The sequence below is a fragment of the Muntiacus reevesi genome, chromosome 20 (assembly GCF_963930625.1).
Source record: "Muntiacus reevesi chromosome 20, mMunRee1.1, whole genome shotgun sequence".
Taxonomy (NCBI): domain Eukaryota; kingdom Metazoa; phylum Chordata; class Mammalia; order Artiodactyla; family Cervidae; genus Muntiacus; species Muntiacus reevesi.
In genome coordinates, this window is record NC_089268.1 from 8,221,376 (window position 1) to 8,243,122 (window position 21,747).

Here is a 21,747-nt window from a genome sequence, read left to right on the forward strand (position 1 = left end):
AGTTTTCTGAATATTTAATTTTAAGCCAACATTTTCACTGTCCTCTTTCACTTTAATCAAGGGGCTCTTTAGTTCTTCTTCACTTTCTGCCATAAGGGTGGTGTCATCCGCATATCTGAGGTTATTGATATTTCTCCCAGCAATCTTGATGCTAGCTTGTGCTTCATCCAGGCAGCATTTCTCATTTGCCACCCAAGTGTGACTCTCTCTAGTCTACTCCTACTTTTCCTTTGGGGACTAACCTAAATATTCCTCCTGAAAAGCTGTTTACCTGCCAACACCCTGAACTAGACCAATTCCTCCTGTTACAGCTTCTAGTCTTGTGGAAATTCCCTTCAAAACATTCCTCATAAATTATTGTAATTATGCACTGAATATCTATTTTTAATATTTACTTATTTCTTCATTTGCCCACATTATAGTTGCAACATGCAGATCTTCCTTGCATCATGAGGGATCTTTTGTTTCTGTGTACAGACTTTACTTGTGACTTGTGGGCTTAGTTGCTCAGGGACACGTGATATCTTAGTACCTTGCAGTCATGAAATTAAAAGATGCTTGCTCCTTGGAAGAAAAGCTGTGACAAACCTAGATAGCATCTTAAAAAGCTTTGCTGACAAAGCTTCATCTAGTCAAAGCTATGGCTTTTCCAGTAGTCATGTATGGATGTGAGAGTTGGACCATAAAGAAAGTTGAGCGCTGAAGAATTGATGTTTTTGAACTGGTGGTGTTGGAGAAGACTCTTGAGAGTCCCTTGAACAGCAAGGAGATCCAAGCAGTCCATCCTAAAGGAAATCAGTCCTGAATATTCATTGGAAGGACCGATGCTAAACCTGAAGCCCCAAAACTTTGGCCACTTGATGTGAAGAACTGACTTAATGGAAACGATTCTGATGCTGGGAAAGATTGAAGGCAGGAGGAGAAGGGGACGGAAGAGGATGAGATGGTTGGATGGCATCACCGACTCAATGGGCATGAGTTTGAGCAAGCTCTGGGAGTTGGTGGTGGAAAGGAAGCCTGGTGTGCTGCAGTCCATGGAGTCACAAAGAGTCAGACGCAACTGAGAGACTAAATTGAACTGAACTGAAACAGATATCAAACCTATGTCCCCTGCATTGCAAGGCAAATTCTTAACCACTGGACCACCAGAGAAGTCCCTGGAAATTTTTTCATGACAGACTAAAAAGCACATTTCTGAAAGGAGAGCCTAGGTCTTACTTTTTTGCCCCAGATATCCCTGGTGCCTGACACAGAGTCTAATACAGAACAGACTCTCAATAAATTTCTATTTAAGTAACAAACTTCCAAACTTGGACGTGAAAGAGACTCCTATCTCCAAAGTTCCAAAAAGACCAAGTGTGTCTGCGTCTACATATGTGTACACATGTGCACATTCCCACCATAGACAATGTCAGATTATTGAAACCATTGACAACAAGTGAATGTTGAAATTTTCCTCCCACTGCAAGAAGTCTAGATGATCCTGGAAGACACAGATATCCATTTCCATCTCCTAAAGTGAGATGATGTGTGTTTACCTCCAGTTTCTATCTGGAACTTGGAAATCTCTTTTCTCCCCCTGTCCTAGGTAGTCCTTGAAGGATAACTTGAAAACTAAAGGAGTGTCTGTTCTATTTAGAAACATTTATTCACATAGCATCCTTGAGTAGTAGATTCTCCAGAGCCATCATGATGTCAAATAGAAGATCACATGATCTCCCTAAGCACACGTGTAGATATCTGTCTAGACACCCTAATGGTTGGATCAGAAAATATGGACACTGGCCTTACACAGAACCACTCTGAGGCAAGCTGCCCACCCTTAGCCACGGTGCAGGATTGGGAGTCAGGAGTGGGGGAAAAAAGCTTCAGAGACTTGTTTGGGTCATCCGTGTTCCCTCCCTTTTGCCTTCACTGCACCTGCTGTCACCTTAAGATGAGGAGAAAGTTGTCCTGTCATTAAAAGAGCCTGTGTCCTCTTTAAATTATATCTCCTGGAGCTGTGTGAACCACCTGTTAAGTGAAGTGGAGACTCTGAACAGCACTTGTCATTATCACTCAGTATATAACAAAGGCTCAATGAATGTAGGTATGATGAATATGTTTACTTAGTTGAACATGACCCCCCAAGAAGCAATAGACATTTAGTAACTTCTCAGAGGTCTCAAAGCTGCTTTACTTGATAATTTGATATTCACATGGAGAATTAAGACTAGTTTTACTGTGCAGTTGTACCTTGAACCATATGGTTTTGAACTGCGTAGGTCCTCTTATACAGAGATTTTCTTCAATACTTACTACCTGATCCACAATTGGTTGAATCCATGGATGTGGAACCAGAACCCTGGAAATGAAGACCAACTGTAAAGTTATACACAGAATTTTGACTTCCCAGAGAGTCAGAGCTCTTAACCCCTACATTTTCAGAGGTCAACTATATTTCACAGGCACTCCTCCAAACTACACTAAAATAGAAAAATGCTATTTTTATTACTTCATTGCATAATCATCTTAATTATTCTATAATACTTTAAAGCACTGTTCATATGCATGTCATATACATATGTCAAGTATCTGACAAATAGTCAAAAGGGGTTTTTTCCTACAATGGAGTTGCTTCTGTTTGAAATTAATACATTTCCAAGGAAAGATACCTTGTGCTGTATTAATTCATGAATCAAAAGTATAAATTAGACAGAGTTGGGTAAATGCTAAAGAGATTGCAAATGACAATTATCACTGGCATTTGCAATGGTAAGAATAAAATTTTATTCCTGTGCACAAATATCTCTTTACTGGGAATGTACCTGTGAATTCAACATACCAAATGCCAAAATATTTTAGAGAAACACAACATACTACAAAATCAGAAATGAATTTTTTAATGCAAAATCATTTATAGCATGCTTGGCTTTTCTGCTACTCTATTTTCTTTATCTGAAGGAAACTAGCAGGCTAAGAAGGGAGGGATCTCATAGTGAATGGCTCTTCAAAAAGAGAATCTTGTCACTTGAAATGAAAGAGTGGGGAAAAAAAGCTTCAGAGACTTGTTTGGATCATCCGTGTTCCCTCACTTAATGGCCTGGCCACAGAGAGAAGTTCTCCCTGGAAATATGACTTTCATAAGTAAATACATCTGAGAGCTAGCCTGCTGTGAATGTTCCAGCTTCAAATATGTATTAGAGACCTAAATATTGAAACGTGTTTCTTGCAATGCAAAATACATCAAAACAACTAGTTACTAAACCATATAGTTGACATACTATGCGATTAAGTTAGTTCTACATTGCATTTGTAAACTCACGGAATAGAGATGAGCTAAGAGAGTACATGAGAAGTAAAATATAACTGCAATTGATGCAACTTTTCTTGAGGTTCCACTTAATAGAAAATGTGTGTCTTTAAAAAAAAAAAACAAGTAATTAGAATTATAAAGAGTGAAAGGAAGCCATGATTATACTGAGAAGCATCATTTAGAGAGCATCATACATAAATACTTAAATTAGAACACCAGAAAAGCTCAGAATTAATGAGTTAAGGGTTTACTTTAAGAAGTTAGAAAAAATATTCAGAAGAATTGCAAAGAAATTAGGAAGAAGATAACAAAGATGGTAACAGCTATTAACTATAGCTATATAGAAAACAATGATGCAGAAGAAAATATGAAAAACCACAATTGCTTCTTTGAAAAGGAAAATGAAATAGACAAATCCTTGATAAGTTTAAGAAAAGAGAAAAAATGTGTAAAGGATAAAGGATATTAAGGAGGAAAAGTGAGAAATAAATACATATCCAGAAAAATTAAAAGAATGATAGTAATGCTATAATATAAACTAATATTTTTAGTAATATGAAAGCATATGAAATAGGAAAATATATATTTCTATTGCTTAGTATGCTGCAAATATTTTCTCATTTACTTCATCTCTTCATTTTCCTTATTGTTTCAGTTGTGTCTTTTGTGGAATAACGTTATAAATTTCATGCAGTAAAATTTAGAAAACCTATTTATTTCTTGGTTAGTGCTTTCTCTGCCTATTTATTTCTTCTTGGGTCATTTTGTTTTATATATATATATCATATAATTTATATAGCTATATAATATCTAGTATATGTGTATATAAAATACAAAATGACTATATACACTATTTTATAAAACAGTAGTTTTTGAAATAATACATATAGTTGAGTCTGAAAATGTGAAACCCATGGATAAGGAGGGCCAACTGTCAGCACTGAATCACGCTACTTTGTGCATAAAAGGGACTTGAGTGTCTGCAGACTTGGGTATCTGTAGGAGCTCCTAAAACCAATTCCCCACGTATACTGAATAAATATAGAATTGATAATGTGTCTTATTTAATGAGGATTTTTAAGAGAAAAGGGCTGTGGACATATATTTAATGAGGATTTTTAAGAGAAAGGGCTGTGGACATGCATGGAATCATTGTACACAACTGTACATGCTATGTACAATGTTGTGTAGGTTGTATACAATGAACCATTATATACAATGGTACATATCATATACCTGTACTATACAATTATGAAATAAGTCACACTTTTATGGCAAGACCAGAGAAATTTAAACAAAACTTTGCCCTTTGGCCTCCTCACCCCATACTGCACATTGTATATCTGCTTTATTCATCAGTCAGACCTCCCCCACAGGCAGGAAGACTTGCTCAACCATAAAGAGCAACACTGTTTTAACATCAATGACAAAACTCTTTAAAAGGTCCATTCCTTCTTGATCCTGCACGGGGTCATATGACACACCATGATGGTGCTAGATCTGATTATGTATATGCCAATAACACATCATTTGACATACAGGCTTGTGCCTCAAAAATATTTATACAACTGTGCCTTGACTTCTAACAGGTGGAAGTGCTCTCAGAGTTTTCTGAGATTACTGGGTTATAATCTTCAAAACTGCTTAAAAATAAAACTTTCCACTTCTTTCTTAGATGGACTTAATAATTTTTTGTCACTATGATGATCCATTGTATATAATGATACATGTTGTGTACAATGTGTATGTTGCATACAATGAACCATTGTATGCAACTGTAGATTGTATACAGCAGTACCTGCCGGTCCCCACAATGAGCACCTGGCCAGGTGAGTGAGGACAGAGCCAGGCAGGTGTCACTTTGCCAGGTGTCACTGCTACAGTAGAACTTCCCAGTGTCCTAACTGTAACCTGGGAACACTTTAAATTGTGGGTATAACCCAAGATAAATCTTGTATTCTATATAACTGACACTTTTTTATAATCTCAGAAGAAACAGACTTAGTTAATTGTATAGGGGGTGGAGGTTACAAACAGGGGACCAGGGAATGAATGATAGAGGAAAAAGTTATTTCCAGCTGCAGTAATTCTAACCAATGAGGTTGTGACTAGTGGTTCTTGGGAGAAAACTCACTTTATTGGGGTTACCCACCAACTAAACATTTACTTTAAATATCTAAACAAAACGATGTATATTAGTGCTCACTACTGAAGATGGAAGAGCTTTCCCCTTCATTCAGTCACACCATTTCTGACGGTTCTGGCCTGATTTCCCTGCTTCATAGATACCTCTGGGGAGAGAAATGTCTGTACGCCCTTTCAGCTCAGTCACTCAATCGTGTCCGACACTTTGCGACCCACGGACTGCAGCACGCCAGGCCTCCCTGCCCATCACCAACTCCCAGAGTCTACTCAAACTCATGTCCATTGAGTGAGTGATGCCATCCGACCATCTCATCCTCTGTTGTCCCCTTCTCCACCTGCCTTCAATCTTTCCCAGCATCAGGGTCTTTTCCAATGAGCCAGTTCTTTGCATCAAGTCACCAAAGTATTGGAGTTTCAGTTTCCACATCAGTCCTTCCAATGAATATTCAGGACTGATCTCCTTTAGGATGGACTGGTTGGATCTCCTTGCTGTCCAAGGGACCCTCAAGAGTCTTCTCCAACACCACAGTTCAAAAGCATCAATTCTTTGCTGCTAAGCGTTCATGGGCTTTCCTGGTGGCTCAGCTGGTCATGAATCAGCTTGTAATGCAGAAGAACTGGGTTTGATCCCTGGGCTGGAAAAATCCCCTGGAAAAGGAACAGCTACCCACCCCAGTATTCTGGCCTGAAGAATTCCATGGACTATATAGTCCATGAGGTCACAAAAAGTAGGACAGGACTGAGTGACTTTCACAAGCTTTCTTTATGTTTCAATTCTCACATCCATACTTGACAACTAGAACAACCATAGCTTTGACTATACGGACTTTGTCATAGCTTTTCTTCCAAGGAACAAGCGTCTTTTAATTTCATGCCTGCAGTCACTGTCTACAGTGATTTTGGAGCCCAAGAAAAGAAAGTCTGTTTCTGTTTCCATTGTTTCCCATCTATTTACCATGAAGTGATGGGACTGGATGCCATGATCTTCATTTTTTGAATGCTGAGTTTTAAGCCAGCTTTTTCACTTTCCTCTTTCACTTTCATCAAGAGGCTCTTTAGTTCCAGCTTGTGCTTCATCCAGCCCAACATTTTCATGATGTACTCTTCATATCAGTTAAATAAACAGGGTGACAATATACAGCCTTGATGTACTCCTTTCCCAATTTGAAACTAGTCCATTGTTTCATGTCAAGTTCTAACTGTTACTTCCTGACCGGCACACAGATTTCTCATGAAACAGGTCAGGTGGTCTGTCGCTCCCATCTCTTTAAGAATTTTCCACAGTTTCTTGAGATCCACACAGCCAAAGGATTTGGCATAGTCAATAAAGCCGAAGCAGATGTTTTTCTGGAATTTTCTTGCTTTTTGTATGCTCCTGTGGATATTACCAATTTGATCTCTGATTCCTTTGCCTTTTCCAAATCCATCTTTAACATCTGGAAGTTCACGGTTTACATACTGTTGAAGCTTTGCTTGGAGAATTTTGAGCATTACATTGCTAGCATATGAGATGAGTGTAATTGTGTGGTAGTTTGAGCCTTCTTTGGCATTGCCCTTCTTTGGGATTGGAATGAAAACTGACCTTTTCCAGTCCTATGGCCACTGCTGAATTTTCCAAATTTGCTGGCATATTGAGTGCAGCACTTTCACAGCATCATCTTTTAGGACTTGAAATAGCTTAGCTGGAGTTTCATCACCTCCACTAGCTTTGCTCATAGTGATGTTTCCTAAGGTCCATTTGACTTCTCACTCCAGGATGTCTGGTCCTAGGTGAGCAATCACACCATCGTGGCTGTCTGGGTCATTAAGATCTTTTTGTGTGGTTCTTCTGTGTATTCTTGCCACCTGTTAATATCTTTTGCTTCTGTTAGGACAGTTTCTGTCCTTTATTGTGCCCATCTTTGCATGAAATGTTCCTTTGGTATCTCTAATTTTCTTGAAGAGATCTCTATTCTTTCCCATTCAACTGTATTCCTCTTTTTCTTTGCATTGATCATTGAGGAAAGCTTTCTTATGTCTCCTTGCTATTCTTTGGAACTCTTCCCATTTCTCCTTTATCTTTCAATTCTCTTCTTTTCTCATCTGTTTGTAAAGACTCCTCAGACAATCATTTTGTCTTTTTGCATTTTTATTCCCTTGGGGATGGTTTTGATCACCGCCTCCTGTACAATGTCACAAACCTCCGTCCACAGTTCTTCAGGCACTCTGTCTATCAGATCTAATCCCTTGAATCTATTTGTCACTTCCACTGAATAATCATAAGGGATTTGATTTAGGTCATACCTGAAAATCTGACTTCCCTGGTAGCTCAGTTGATGAAGAATTCGCCTCCAGTACAGGAGACCCTGGTTTGATTCCTGGGTCAGAAAGATCCCCCAAAGAAGGGATAGGCTACCCACTCCAGTATTCTTGGGCTTCTGTGGTGGCTCAGCTCATAAAGAATCCACCTGCGATGCAGGAGACATGGATTTGATCGTTGGGTTATAAAGATCCCCTGGAGAAAGGAACAGCTATCCACTCCAGTATTCTGGCCTGGAAAGTTGCATGGATTGTAGAGCCCAGTGGGTTGCAAAGAGTCAGACACAACTGAGCAACTCTCACATTCAGTTTGAATGGTCTAGTGATTTTCCCTAAATTCTTACATTTAAGTCTGAATTTTGCAATAAGGAGTTCATGACCCTAGTCTTGTTTTTGCTGACTCTATGGAGTTTCTCCATCTTCAGCTGCAAATAATACAATGAATTTGATTTCAATATTGAACATCTGGTGATGTCCATGTGTAGAGTTGCCTCTTGTGTTGTTGGAAGAGTGTTTGCTAGGACCAGTACGTTCTCTTGGCAAAACTCTGCTAGTCTTTGCCCTGCTTCATTTTGTACTCCAAAACTAAGCTTGCCTGTTACTTCAGGCATTTCTTGACTTTCTACTTTTGCATTCCAGTCCCCTATGATGAAAAGGACATCTTTTTTGGATGTTAGTCCTAGAAGGTCGTGTAGACCATCATAAACTTCAACTTCTTTGGGATTAGTGGTTGGGGCATAGACTTGTATTACTGTGGTATTGTATGATTTGCCTTGGAAATGAACAGATACCATTCTGCCATTTTTGAGATTGCATCCAAGAGTTACACTTTGGACTCTTTTGTCAACTATGAGGGCTACTCCATTTTTTCTAAAGGATTCTTGCCCAAAGTAGTAAATATAATGGTCATCTGAATTAAATTCACCCATTCCAGTCCATTTCAGTTTCACTGATTCCTAAAATGTTGATATTCACTCTTGCCATCTCCTTTTTGACCACTTCCAATTTACGTTGATTTATGGACATAACATTCCAGGTTCACATGCAGTATTGTTCTTTATAGCATCAGACTTTACTTCCATCACTAGTCACATCCACAACTGGGCATTGTTTTTGCTTTGACTCCATCTCTTCTTTCTGGAGCTATTTCTCGACACTTCTCCAGTAACTTATTGGGCACCTACTGAGCTGGGGAGTTCATCTTTCAGTGTCATATCTTTTTGCGTTTCCACACTGTTCATGGGGTTCTTAAGGCAAGAATACTGAAGTGGTTTGCCATTCCCTTCTCCAGTGGACCATATTTTGTCAGAACTCTCCACCATGACCCGTCTGTCTTGAGTGGCCCTACATGGCATGGTTCATAGCTTCACTGGGTTAGACAAGGCTGTGATCCATGTGATCAGTTTGGTTAATTTTCTGTGCTTGTCCTTTTCATTCTGTCTGATCTCACAGGATTAGAGGCCTGTGGAAGCTTCCTGATGGGACAGTCTGACTGTGGGGGGAACTGGATCTTCTTCTGATGGGCAGGGCCATGCTCCCATGCTCGGTAAATCTTTAATCTGATTATCTGTTGGGTGGAGCTGTGTTCCCTTCCTGTTGCTTGGCCTGAGGTCAAACTATGGTAGGGGTAATGGCAGTAATGGTGGCCTCCTTCAAAAGGATTTATGCCCTCACTGTTGTATTCAGTGCCCCTGACAGTGCCCATGCCTCCGCAGGAGACTCCTGGACACTCACAGGCAAGTCTGGCTCAGTGTTTTATGGGGTCACTGCTCCTTTCTCCTGGGTCCTGGTGCACACAAGCCTTTGTCTGTGCCCTCCAAGAATCTGTTTCCCCAGTCCTGTGGAAGTTCCGTAATTAAATTCCACTGGCCTCCAAAGTCAAATTCCCTTGAGGTTCTCAGTCCCCTTGCAGGATGCCGAGGTTGGGAAATCCATTGTGGATCCTAGCACTTCCTTAACAGTGTGAGAATTTCTTTGGTGTAATTGTTCTTCAGTTTGTGGGTCACCTGCCCAGTGGCTCTATGGTGGGGCCAATGGCGGCCTCCTCCAAGAGGGCCTATGCCATGTGCTGCGTGTTCCAGGTCTGCTGCAGCCCGGGCCCCCCTCCCCACGGCAGGCCACTGCTGCCCCATGCCTCTGCAGGAGACACTCACACACTCAAAGGCGGGTCTGGCTCGGTCTCTGTGGGGTTTCTGGATCCTGGTGCATGCAAGGTTTTGTTTGAACCCTCTGAACATCTCTGGCAGGTATGGGGTTTGACTTTAAATGCGATTTCACCCCTCCTACTGTCTTGTTGGAGCTTCTCCTTTGCCTTTGGACATGGGGTATCTTTTTTGGTGGGATCCAATGTAATCAATCCATGATAAATTGTGCCTTCATGAACTCTTAGTTTGCAGTATCTACATGGACTGAAACAAAAGTGTATTTTCTGCTTATTCTATCATTTGTCCCTTATCCTCATCCTATTCTTTGTATCTGGTAAAGGGCGGAATTTAACCATGAGAGCTTGATTTCATCACCTCCTGTATCCATTCTTTCAGCAAGATCAGCCAGTGAGAGGCACTGTTGAGAGTTTGGAAGGTTTGAGCAGGTAGAAGCTTTAGTATTTGTCTCCTTCTCTGCTTCAGGTGGCACAGTTGGCAACACCTTGCCTTTTCATAACTCCAGCTTTCACCAAACAGGTCAGTCCTGCTCCCATCTATCAGCAGGAAAACACCTGTCCCCAGATCCCAGTCACCCACTGCTTCACTTTGAGCCCTCAGTCTAGGGATTATGATAGCCTCCTTCTGCAGCGCGTCCCTGGACTGACTCAGCATACTTTATTCTCTTCTCTGCTCCTCCATCACCTACACAACCAAGTCTTTTCACTCTATTCCTCTTATTGCAAACACTTAGAGACATTTCCTTTTTTTCTAATTGAATATCAACTAATAATTCCATTTGAGGGTTTAAAGAGAATTCATGAATATGAATTTTAAAAACCTGGAGAAGCCTTTTTCTTGTTTAGAATACAAACAGGTGGGACTCAAACATTGTGAACCCTGAAAGGACATGAGTCCTATCTTCCAGATCTTCTCTACTTCTTTCTTATGTATTCTAACGACACTTGAAGAAAGAAGCATGATTCAACAGCGTGGAGGAGCCAGGCTATAATTCAATCTGCTATCTTGGGAATATTTCCTCTTTTTTCCAGGAAAAACTAGACGAAGTAATGGATTTCAGCTGAGACCCATGAAGAGCACATAAGTGGCACATACTCTGAATTAAATAGGAAGAAAACCAGGTCTGAGTACTCACAGTGTCACCTAATCTAAGACATATTGTCCTGGCTGTTATGTGATCATAAGGACAATTCTTCCCTCCTATGCTCTAAACACAAAATAATAAGACCTCATATGTGTAAACAGAGACTGGAATCCTGAAGACACATGGACTGAATGTGTGGTTCTTCCCATTGCTCAGTCCAGGCCAAGGTGAGTAGGGTACGCCTACAGGCCAAGAAAAATCACAGCATAGGAGGACACAGTCTAGTCAGCAGCCAAATCCATTCCACAAACAGCTACTTACTTCTTAGTGGGCAAAGGAAGATGCCAATCACTATTTTCTGAAGGCCAACTTGGGGATTTCAGATAATAAATATAACCAAATATGCTCTTTAAAGTTAAAAGAATGAGAAAAAATTGATTATTATAGTTTATTACAAGATATTGAATATACTTCTGTGTGTTATACATTAGGTCCTTGTTATTTATCTGTTTTACATACAGTAGTTTATGTCTGTTAATCCCAACCTTCTAATTTATCCCTTCCTCAACTTTGTACTTTGGTAACCATAAATTTGTCTTCTGTATCTCTATGTCTGTTTCTGTTTTGTAAATAAGTTCATTTAAATAATTTCTCTAGATTTGACATAGAAGTGATATCATATGGAATTTGTCTTTCTCCATTTGATTTATTTCACTTAGGATGATAATCTCTAAATACATCTGTTATTACAAATGGCATTATTTCTTTTTTCTTGGCTGAGTAATATTATATATTACATTATATATATATATGTACATACAAACATATATATGTGTGTACATACACATATGTACACACGCATATATATATGCACATCAACCAACCACAACAAGGTGAATGAGACTCCTGTATGGTTTCTAGGGGAGAACTAAGTGAATAGATGCCTCTTCTGATGACACAGCAGAGATTAATGGAGAAAACAACCATTACAGCAGCACTTCACAATTTTGTATTCCATGTTCTCACATTTTCAGCACATCTGGTTCATCTAACCAGGGAATTGTTGGATGCAACCACATAAGAGAGCTCTACACTGGAAATCCAGACAATAGAAGGCCCAGAAGTGAAGGTCATGGGTACCCCACCATTGTCATTATAATCCGCCAGGCTCACTGACAGGTCAGCTTTGTTTCTTCATTTATTAATTTGTCATTCAAGATGTCAGTGAATTATTAGAAGATTGCATCCCTTCCCAACAAGGATGATGAGGCTATTTTTGTTTCTCTGACTATTGAGAACTGAAATTAGATGCAAATTTGTGACAACTGAGCTTATTTTTAGCATCTCCAGCAGCGAATTGTGAAATGGTTGTGATAAAGTGTATTTATTCATTCTGAGTCATGACATCAGGTTTCTGTTTTAGCGGGTAAATATGTGATCTTGCCAAATACAGTTTTGCAGCTCATTTTAATAAACTTTATACCAAGTGCACTGGTTTTCAAAAATAGGAGTGTGTGTCCCACATACACATTAAGACAGTACTTCCATTGTCAGCATCTAAGTTTTTTTGTTGCTTGTTATCTTCCCCACATCATAAGCAATTATATAGTAGGGTAAAGAGCAGTTCTTTCCTATGATAGTGACTCTCCCTTTGAGTTAGATTGCAAGCTCAGTTTAGATGAATGAAAAGAACCAAAATGTGAGCTTACTGAGAGAAACAATATATTTCCACTGCCTTTTAGCAAATCATAAACACTGTTGGAATTAAGAAAGCATTATTGGGCTGAAAATAATCGTAAATGATGGCAAACTGGTGTTTTCAGTGCTTTTTGTTGTCTGACATCCTCATTGCTCAAAGAGAGAAACCGGGTCATTTCCACAAACAAACGCTATGAACTTTTAAAACAAATGCCATCACACTGTTTGCAAATGATCAAAGTCAAAAAGAACATTGTCATGCAAGGGACATGAAGGCTACTAGGGAACTTAAAAGGCATTCAGTCTCTCTGCTGTCCTCTGTTAGTGTTTTTACACTCTCAGCAACATAAAGGAAAGCTTAGGGCCTGGGGTGAAACAAGAAAACATGCAGGTTGTGATAACAAGGTGAAAAGGCCAAGACTGCACTGTCACAGAGAATCTTACATGGCTTAATTTCAATTTAAAGGGGGACTTGAATGCTTGGCCTGATGGAAATTTAATGATATGCTATGGTTCATCTGCACTTGTCAGCTGGCCCCAAGCTGCGATAATCAGCTTTTCAATGTCAGACTCATTTACTCCTCGAAGAATCCTAAAATAGCCATTCTCTCCCCAGGACTTTCCCCAGGAATTGGCAGCAATCTGTAGAAAAACCAAAAAAAAAAAGAGAGAGAGAGAGAGAGAGAAATACTGAGTACCATACTTGGATATTTTTAATCCAGTCTGTAATGTTACAAGGGATTCCTGTGTCACTTTAAATGACACTATGACTTAATATAGACTGTGATTATTAAAAACCTTCATACTTTCTAAATAAGAACAAAATAATTATGTTAGTCATTAATTACATTCATAGGCATGTACCCTCATGTTCAAAAAGCAGAATTGGTGAATCCCCCAGAGTACAACAAATGCATGAGGGTTTGAAATGCCACATTTGAAGATGACACAAAACTGCACTCACAGAGGGTCTGCTATGTGACTGGTCCACAATGAAAGAATATCCTGCGTTCAGGGAGCTTACAGTCTAACGAAAGATGATCAACATAAGGCAAGTACTAAGGTAGGAATATGTGCATAGAGAAGCATCTCATTTACCTGAATGGTTCAGGGAGGTTGTCATGGAGGAAGTACCACCCAAAATGCTTATTAAAGTCTGAAAGTCAGTTGACCAGAAGAAAAAGGAGATAGAGAGATTAAGGTAAAGGGAAACAGTAAAAACATAAATATAAAAGCATGAACATTGAAATAAAATAACAAAATTGTCATTGATCATAAAACAAAAGCAGGTTGGTAGCTTATGAGGCTCGGAGAAGGCAATGGCACCCCACTCCATTACTCTTGCCTAGAAAATCCCATGGAGGGAGGAGCCTGGTGGACTGCAGTCCATGGGACTGCTAACAGTGGGAAACGACTGAGCGACTTCACTTTCACTTTTCACTTGCATGCATCGGAGAAGGAAATGGCAACCCACTCCAGTGTTCTTGCCTGGAGAATCCCAGGGACGGGGGAGCCTGGTGGGCTGCCGTCTATGGGGTCGCACAGAGTCGGACACGACGGAAGTGACTTAGCAGCAGAAGCAGCTTATGAGGCTAGAAGGGGAGGAAAGAAATCCACGCAGAGAAAATAATGGTGAAAACGATGCAAGTCGTTGTTACTTCCAGCAGGAAAGCAGGTGGACAAATTTATATTTTGATTGCATTATTCTCTATGAACTGAGATGGGTTAAATTTAAAAAGGCTGGAAAAAAATGCAGGGGTGTAAGCAGCCCTTTGCAGAGAACAGTCCTCAGCAGGGAACCCCTTTTCTTGCCATGTTAGCGAAGTTATATTTTAACTAAACTTAAATCAGGGCCTCCTCTTGCTCGGCTCATTTCAACCTAAGCATGCTTTTCAAATCTTTTGATCACACACTACCGTGTCTAACCCATTGGTTCTTCCCATAGATCAAAGAAGTAGAAATGAAGATTAAGTAACCAGCAGGTGACCAGACCTCTTCCCCAGCTTCCCCTTCAGTAATCTCAGGAACAAACTGTGTGAACAAGATACCAACTAAAGAAAGACCACAAGAAGTTGACAAGACGGAAGGCAGTGGGGGACACTGATGACTCTGACTCCCACCCCAGTGATTAACTGAAATCATTTCCCTTTTCCCTTTAAAACTTTGGTGATGGAGCGGAATCTTCAGATTTGTTTTTTGGGGGGCACAAACCCATCTTCTCCCCAAGTTACTGGCTTTCTGAGCAAAAGAAACTTCCTTTTCACCTTTATTTCCAAGCTCTCAATTCTGTTCCATTAATCTGTTTTTATGACAGAATCACATTTTTTGATTACTATAAATTTATAGTATAGATTGAAATCAGGTAAGATGATATTTCTTTTCTTTTGTTATTTCAAAGGATTGTTTTGGCTACTCTTTTGTTTCCATATAAATTTTAAGATGGCTTTTCTATATCTATAAAAGTGCCATTGGAATCTTGATAGGGATTACATTGAATCTATATTTTTTGGCAGTATTAAATTTTTAATAATATTAATTCTTCACATTCAAGAACACAGGATACCCTTCCACTTATTTGTGACTAAAAAGTAAAACAAATATCTTTCATCAATGTCCTATAGTTTTCAGAGTAAAGGTTTTTCACCTCCTTTTTTTTTTTTTTTTTTTTTTTGATGCTCATGTACATGGGATTGCTTATTTTCTTTATTTTTTCTGATAATCTGTTGCTAGTCTATAAAAAGGCTATTATTGATTTTTGTATGCTAGTTTTGCTGTCCTATAATTTTACTGAATTAATTGATTTGATCTGACGACTTTGGGATGAAGTCTTTAGGATTTTCCAAACATGTATACCTTGGAGATTTTGCAGATTCAGTTCCAGTTCACTGCTATAAAACTAATATTGCAATAAAGTGAGTCACATGATATTTTTGGTTTCCCGGTGCATATAAAGTTATGTTTACACTATAGTGTAATCTATTAAGTGTACAGTAGCGTTATGTCAAAAAATAATGTGCATACTTCAAGAATACTTTTATTGCTAAAAAATGCTAACCATCATCTGATTATTTTGCAAGTTGAAATATTTTTTCTATTAGAGGGTTTAAAATATTGCAAGAATTACCAAAAGGTGACATAGAGACACAAAGTGAGAAAATGCTGCTGGAAAAACAGTGCTTATAGGCTGCTCATCACAGTCCACTGCCAGAAATCTTCAATTTGTTAAAAAAAGAAAAAAGTTCACATAAAGTGAAGTGCAATGAAACACAGTATGCCTGTGTATAAAATCATGTAATCTACAAATAAAGGTGATTTTACTTCTTTCTTTCCAGCTCTGATGACTTTTATTTCTTTTTTTGCCAGATGGCTCTAGAAAGGACTTCCACTACTATGTTTGTTTCTTTTTTTTTGTTTTTTTTTTTTTTTTTAGTTTTTAAAATTAATTTTTAATTGCTTTACAGTGTGTTGATTTCTGCTGTGCAACTCAAATCAGTCATAATTATATATATATATGTATATGTATATATATGTATATATATATACACACACACACACCCCTCTCCCTCTTAAGTCTTGCTCACCCCTCCCATCCCACCCTTCGAGGATGTCACAGAACATCAGGTTAGGCTCCCTGTGTTATAGGGCAGCTTCCCACTAGCTATCTATTTTACACATGATAGTGTGTGTAAGTCAATGCTACTTTTTCTTTTTTTTTTTTTTTTTTATCTTTTTTATTTTTATTTTTATTTTTTTTTAAATTTTATTTTATTAGTTGGAGGCCAAATTACTTCACAACATTTCAGTGGGTTTTGTCATACATTGACACGAATCAGCCATTGAGTTACACGTATTCCCCATCCCAATCCCCCCTCCCACCTCCCTCTCCACCTGACTCCTCTGGGTCCTCCCAGTGCACCAGGCCCGAGCACTCGTCTCATGCATCCCACCTGGGCTAGTGATCTGTTTCACCATAGATAATATACATGCTGTTCTTTTGAAACATCCCACCCTCACCTTCTCCCACGGAGTTCAAAAGTCTGTTCTGTACTTCTGTGTTTCTTTTTCTGTTTTGCATATAGGGTTATCGTTACCATCTTTCTAAATTCCGTATATATGTGTTAGTATGCTGTAATGTTCTTTATCTTTCTGGCTTACTTCACTCTGTATAATGGGCTCCAGTTTCGTGTTTGTTTGTTTCTTTTAAATTAATTTATTTATTTTAATTAGAGGATAATTACTTTACAATATCGTGCTGGTTTTTGCATACATCAGCATGAATCAGCCACAGGTGCACATGTGTCTTCCATCCTGAATTCCCCTCCCTCCTCCCTCCCCACTCCATCCCTCTAGGTTGTTCCAGAGCGCCAGCTTTGGGTGCCCTGCTTCATGCATCAAATTTGCACTGGTCATCTATTTTACATATGCTAATGTGCATTTCAATGTTATTCTCTCAGACTATACCACAAAATTACAGTGATCAAGACAGATTGGTACTGGCACAAAGACAGCAATGTAAATCAGTGGAACAAAATGGAAAGTCCAGAGATAAATTCACACACCTATGGATAGCTTATCTTTGACAAAGGAGGCAAAAATATAGAATGGAGAAAATATATTCTCTTCAACAAGTGGTGCTGGGAAAACTGGTCAACTATGTGTCGAAGAATGAAACTAGAACAGTTTCTAACTCCATATACAGAAAGAAACACAAAATGGATCAAAGACCTAAATGCAAGACCAGAAAAAGCATAACTTTTAGAGGAAAACATAGGCAGAACACTCTCTGACATAAATCCCAACAAAATCCTCTATGAACCACTTCCAGAAATGGAAACAAAAACAAAAATAAACAAATGGGACCTAATTCAACTTAAAAGCTTTTGGACAATGAAGAAAACTATAAACAGAGTGAAAAGACAGCTTTCAGAATGGGAGAAAATAATAGCAAATGAAAAAACTGATAAACAACCTAATAGAAAAGTGGGCAAAAGACCTAAACAGATATTTCTCCAAAGAAGACATGCAGATGCTAATAAACACATGAAAAGATGCTCAACATCACTCATTAATAAAGAAATGAAAATCAAAACCACAATGAGGTATCACCTCACACTAGTCAGACAGCCATCATCAAAAAGTCTACAAAATAAATGCTGAAAAGGATGTGGAGAAAAGGAGACCCTCTCACACTGTTGGGAATGCAAACTGGTACAGTCACTATGCAGAACAGTGCGGAGATTCCTTAAAACCTGGAAATAGAAAAGCCACATGACCCGATAATCCCACTACCAGGCATACACACCAAGGAAACCAGAACTGAAAGAGACACTTGTGCCCCAGTGTTCACTGCAGCACAATTTACAATAGGTAGGACACGGGAGCAACCTAGATGTCCATCGTCAGATGAATGGATAAGGAAGCTGTGGTACATATACTGAGCCTCAAGAATACTGGAGTAGGTGGCTTATCCCTTCTCCAGCGGATCTTCCCAACCCAGGAGTCGAACCAGGGTCTCCTGCATTGCAGGCGGATTCTTTACCAACTGAGCTATCAGGGAAGCCCTCATATACACAGGGAAATATTACTCAAGCATAAAAAGGAACACCTTTGAGTCAGTTCTAATGAGGTGGATGAGCCTGGAGCCTATTACATAGATTGAAGTAAGTCAGAAAGAGAAAGACAAATACTGTATATAAATGCATATATATGGAATTGAGAAAAATGGTAATGACCACCCTACATGCAGGGCAGAAAAGGAGACACAGACTTAAACAACAGATATTTAGGCCTATGTTGAGTAGGTGTGGTGAGAATGAGCACCATTTTCTCCTTTCTCAACTTAGAGGAAAAGATTTCAACCTGAAACCATTAAGTACCTATATATATATGTGTGTGTGTGTGTGTGTGTGTGTGTGTGCGTGTGTGTGTGTGTGAGTATAATGTTATCAGTAAATATATATGTCACATATATGTTATTAAGTATAATGTTATCAGTATATATATATTAATTATGCTATATATTATATATAGGAGATATAGATATATATTATCAGTATATGTATATATATAGTGTATACTGACAATATACAGTCTTAATGCACTCCTTTCCAAATTTGGAAGCAGTCCATTGCTCCATGTCCAGTTCCAACTGTCGCTTCTTGTTCTGCATACAGGATTCTCAGGAGACAGGTAATGTGGCCTGGTATTCCCTACTCATTAAGAATATTCCAGTTTGTTGTGATCCACACAGTCAAAGGCTTCAGCATAGTCAGTAAATCAGAAGTAGATGTTTTTTGGAAAATGTTTGCTTTTTCTATCATCCAGTGTATGCTGGCAATTTGATATCTGATTTCTCTGCCTTTTCTAAATCCAGCTTGGACATCTGGAATTTCTTGGTTCACATACTGCTGAAGCAGAGCTTGAAGGATTTTGAGCATAATCATGCTGGCATGTGAAATGAGTGCAATTGTAAGGTAATTTGAACATTCTTTGGCATTGCCTTTCTTTGGGATTGGAATGAATACTGACCTTATCCAGTCCTGTGGGCACTGGTGACTTTTCCAAATTTGCTGGCATAATTAGTGCAGCACTTTCACAGCATCATCTTTTAGGATTTGAAATAGCTCAGCTGGAATTCCACCACCTCCACTAGCTTTGTTTGTAGGGATGCTTCCTAAGGCCCTCTTGACTTCACACTCCAGGATGTCTGGATCTAGGTGAGTGGCCACATCATGGTGGTTATCTGGGTTATTAAGGGCTTTTTTGGTATAGTTCTGTGTATTCTTGCCACCTTTTCTTAATCTATTCTGCTTCTGTTAGGTCCTTGCCATTTCTGTCCTTTATTGTGCCTATATTTGCATGAAATTTCCCTTGGAATCTCCAATTTTCTTAAAAAGATCACTAGTCTTTCCCATTCTATTGTATTCCTCTATTTCTTTGCATTTTTCACTTAAGAAAGCTTTCTTCTTTCTCCTTGGTTTCCTCTGGAACTCTGCATTCAGTTGGATATATCTTTCCATCTCTCCTTTGTCTTTCTCTTCTCTTCTTTTCTCAGCTATTTGTAAGGCCTCCTCAGACCACCACTTTGCCTTCTTGCATTTCTTTTTCTTGGGGATGGTTTTGTTCCCCACCTCCTGTACAATGTTATAAAGCTCCATCCATAGCTCTTCAGGCACTCTACCAGATCTAGTCCCTTGAATCTATTCATCACCTCCATTGTATAATCATAAGGGATTTGGTTTAGCTCATACCTGAACGGCCTAGTGGTTTTCCCTACTTTCATCAATTTGAGACTGAATTTTGCAATAAGGAGCTGATGATCTGAGGCACAGTCAGCTCTAGGTTTTGCTTATGCTGATCTTTGGCTACAAAGAATATAATCAGTCTGATTTTGGTATCTACTATCTGGTGATGTCCATGTGTAGAGTTGCTCCTTGCGTTGTTGCAAGAGAATGTTTGCTATGACTAATGCATTCTCTTGGCAAAATTATATTAGCATTTACCCTGCTTCGTTCTGTACTGCAAAACCAAACTTACCTGTTACTCCAGGTATCTCTTAACTTCCTACTTTTGCATCCCAGTCCACTATGATGAAAAGGACATCATTTTTCAGTGTTAGTTCTAGAAGGTCTTGTAGGGTTTCACAGAATCCTTCAACTTCAGCTTCTTCAGCATTATTGGTTGGGGCATAGACTTGAATTACTGTGATATCGAATGGTTTGCCTTGGAAATGGACCTAGATCAATCTTTCACTTTTGAGATTGTAACTCAAAAGGATTCTTTTGTTGACTATGAGGGCTACTCCATTCCTTCTAAGGTTTTCTTACCCATAGTAGTAGATATAATGGTCATCTGAATTAAATTCACCAATTCTCATCCATTTTAGTTTACTGATTTATAAAATGTCAGTCTTCACTCTTGCAATTTCCTGTTTGATCACATCCAATTTATCTTGATTCATGGACCTAACATTCCATGTTTCTATGCAACATTTTTCTTTGCAGCATTGGACTTTATTTTCACCACGATATACAACCGCAATTGGACGCCGTTTCTGCTTTGGCTCAACCTCTTCACTCTTTCTGGAGCTATTTTTCCACTCTTCCCCTGTAGCATATGTGTGTGTGTCTTAAGCTGCTCGATCATGTCCCAATTCTTTGCAATCCCATGGAATGTAGTTCATCAGGCTCCTCTGTCCTTGGAATTCTCCAGGCAAGGTAATGGAGTGGGTGGCCATTCCCTTCTCCAGGGGATCTTCCCAACCCAGGGATTGAACCTGGGTCCCCAACATTGCAGGCAGATTCCTTTACAAGTGAAGACTCCCAGTAGCATATTGGACACCTACTGACCTAGGGGTTTATCTTTCAGTGTCATATCTTTTTGCCTTTTCATACTGTTCATGGGGTTCTCAAGGCAAGAATACTGAAGTGGTTTGCCATTACCTTCTCCAGTGGACCATTTTGTCAGGTCTTAACTAGCAGCCCTGATAGATAGAGTGCCTGAAAAAATATGGATGGAAGTTTGTGACATTGTACAGGAGGCAGTGATCAAGAGCATCCCCAAGAAAAAGGACAGCAAAAAGGCTAAATGGTTGTCTGAGGAGGCCTTATGAATAGCTAAGAAAAGAGAAGCAAAAGGCAAATAAGAAAAGGAAAGACAGGCCCATTTGAATGCAGATTCCAAAGAATAGCAAGGAAAGATAGGAAAGCCTTTCTCGGTGATCAATGCAAAGAAATAGAGGAAAACCATAAATGGGAAAGATTAGAGATCGGTTCAAGAAAATCAGACATACCAAGGGAATATTTCATGCAAAGATGGGCACAATAAAAGACAGAAAAGGTATGAACCTAACAGAAGCAGAAGATATTAAGAAGAGGTGGCAAGAATACACAGAAGAACTATACAAAAAAGATCTTCGTGACCCAGATAACTACCATCACTCACCTAGAGCCAGACATCCTGGAGTCTGAAATCATGAGGTCCTTAGGATGTATCACTACGAACAAAGCTAGTGGAGGTGATGGAATTCCAGCTATTTTCAAGTCCTAAAAGATAATACTGTGAAA

General features: G+C 39.1%; 1 protein-coding gene across 5 annotated transcripts in view; it reads right to left on the bottom strand.

The window, feature by feature from the left end:
- Window positions 1–21,747, bottom strand: part of TINAG (tubulointerstitial nephritis antigen) — a 140,110-nt gene that overhangs the window by 22,541 nt on the left and 95,822 nt on the right. For 2 of the 5 annotated variants that reach the window (XM_065913223.1, XM_065913219.1), the window contains exon 11: window positions 2,299–2,344. The exons of 1 other annotated variant lie outside the window; for it this stretch is intronic. In XM_065913223.1, coding sequence (XP_065769295.1) covers window positions 2,299–2,344 — 46 coding nt within the window. Of the gene's footprint in view, window positions 1–2,298; window positions 2,345–11,409; window positions 13,325–21,747 lie in introns of those variants that run through there. 2 more of the 5 variants (XM_065913220.1, XM_065913222.1) reach the window with 2 other exon arrangements.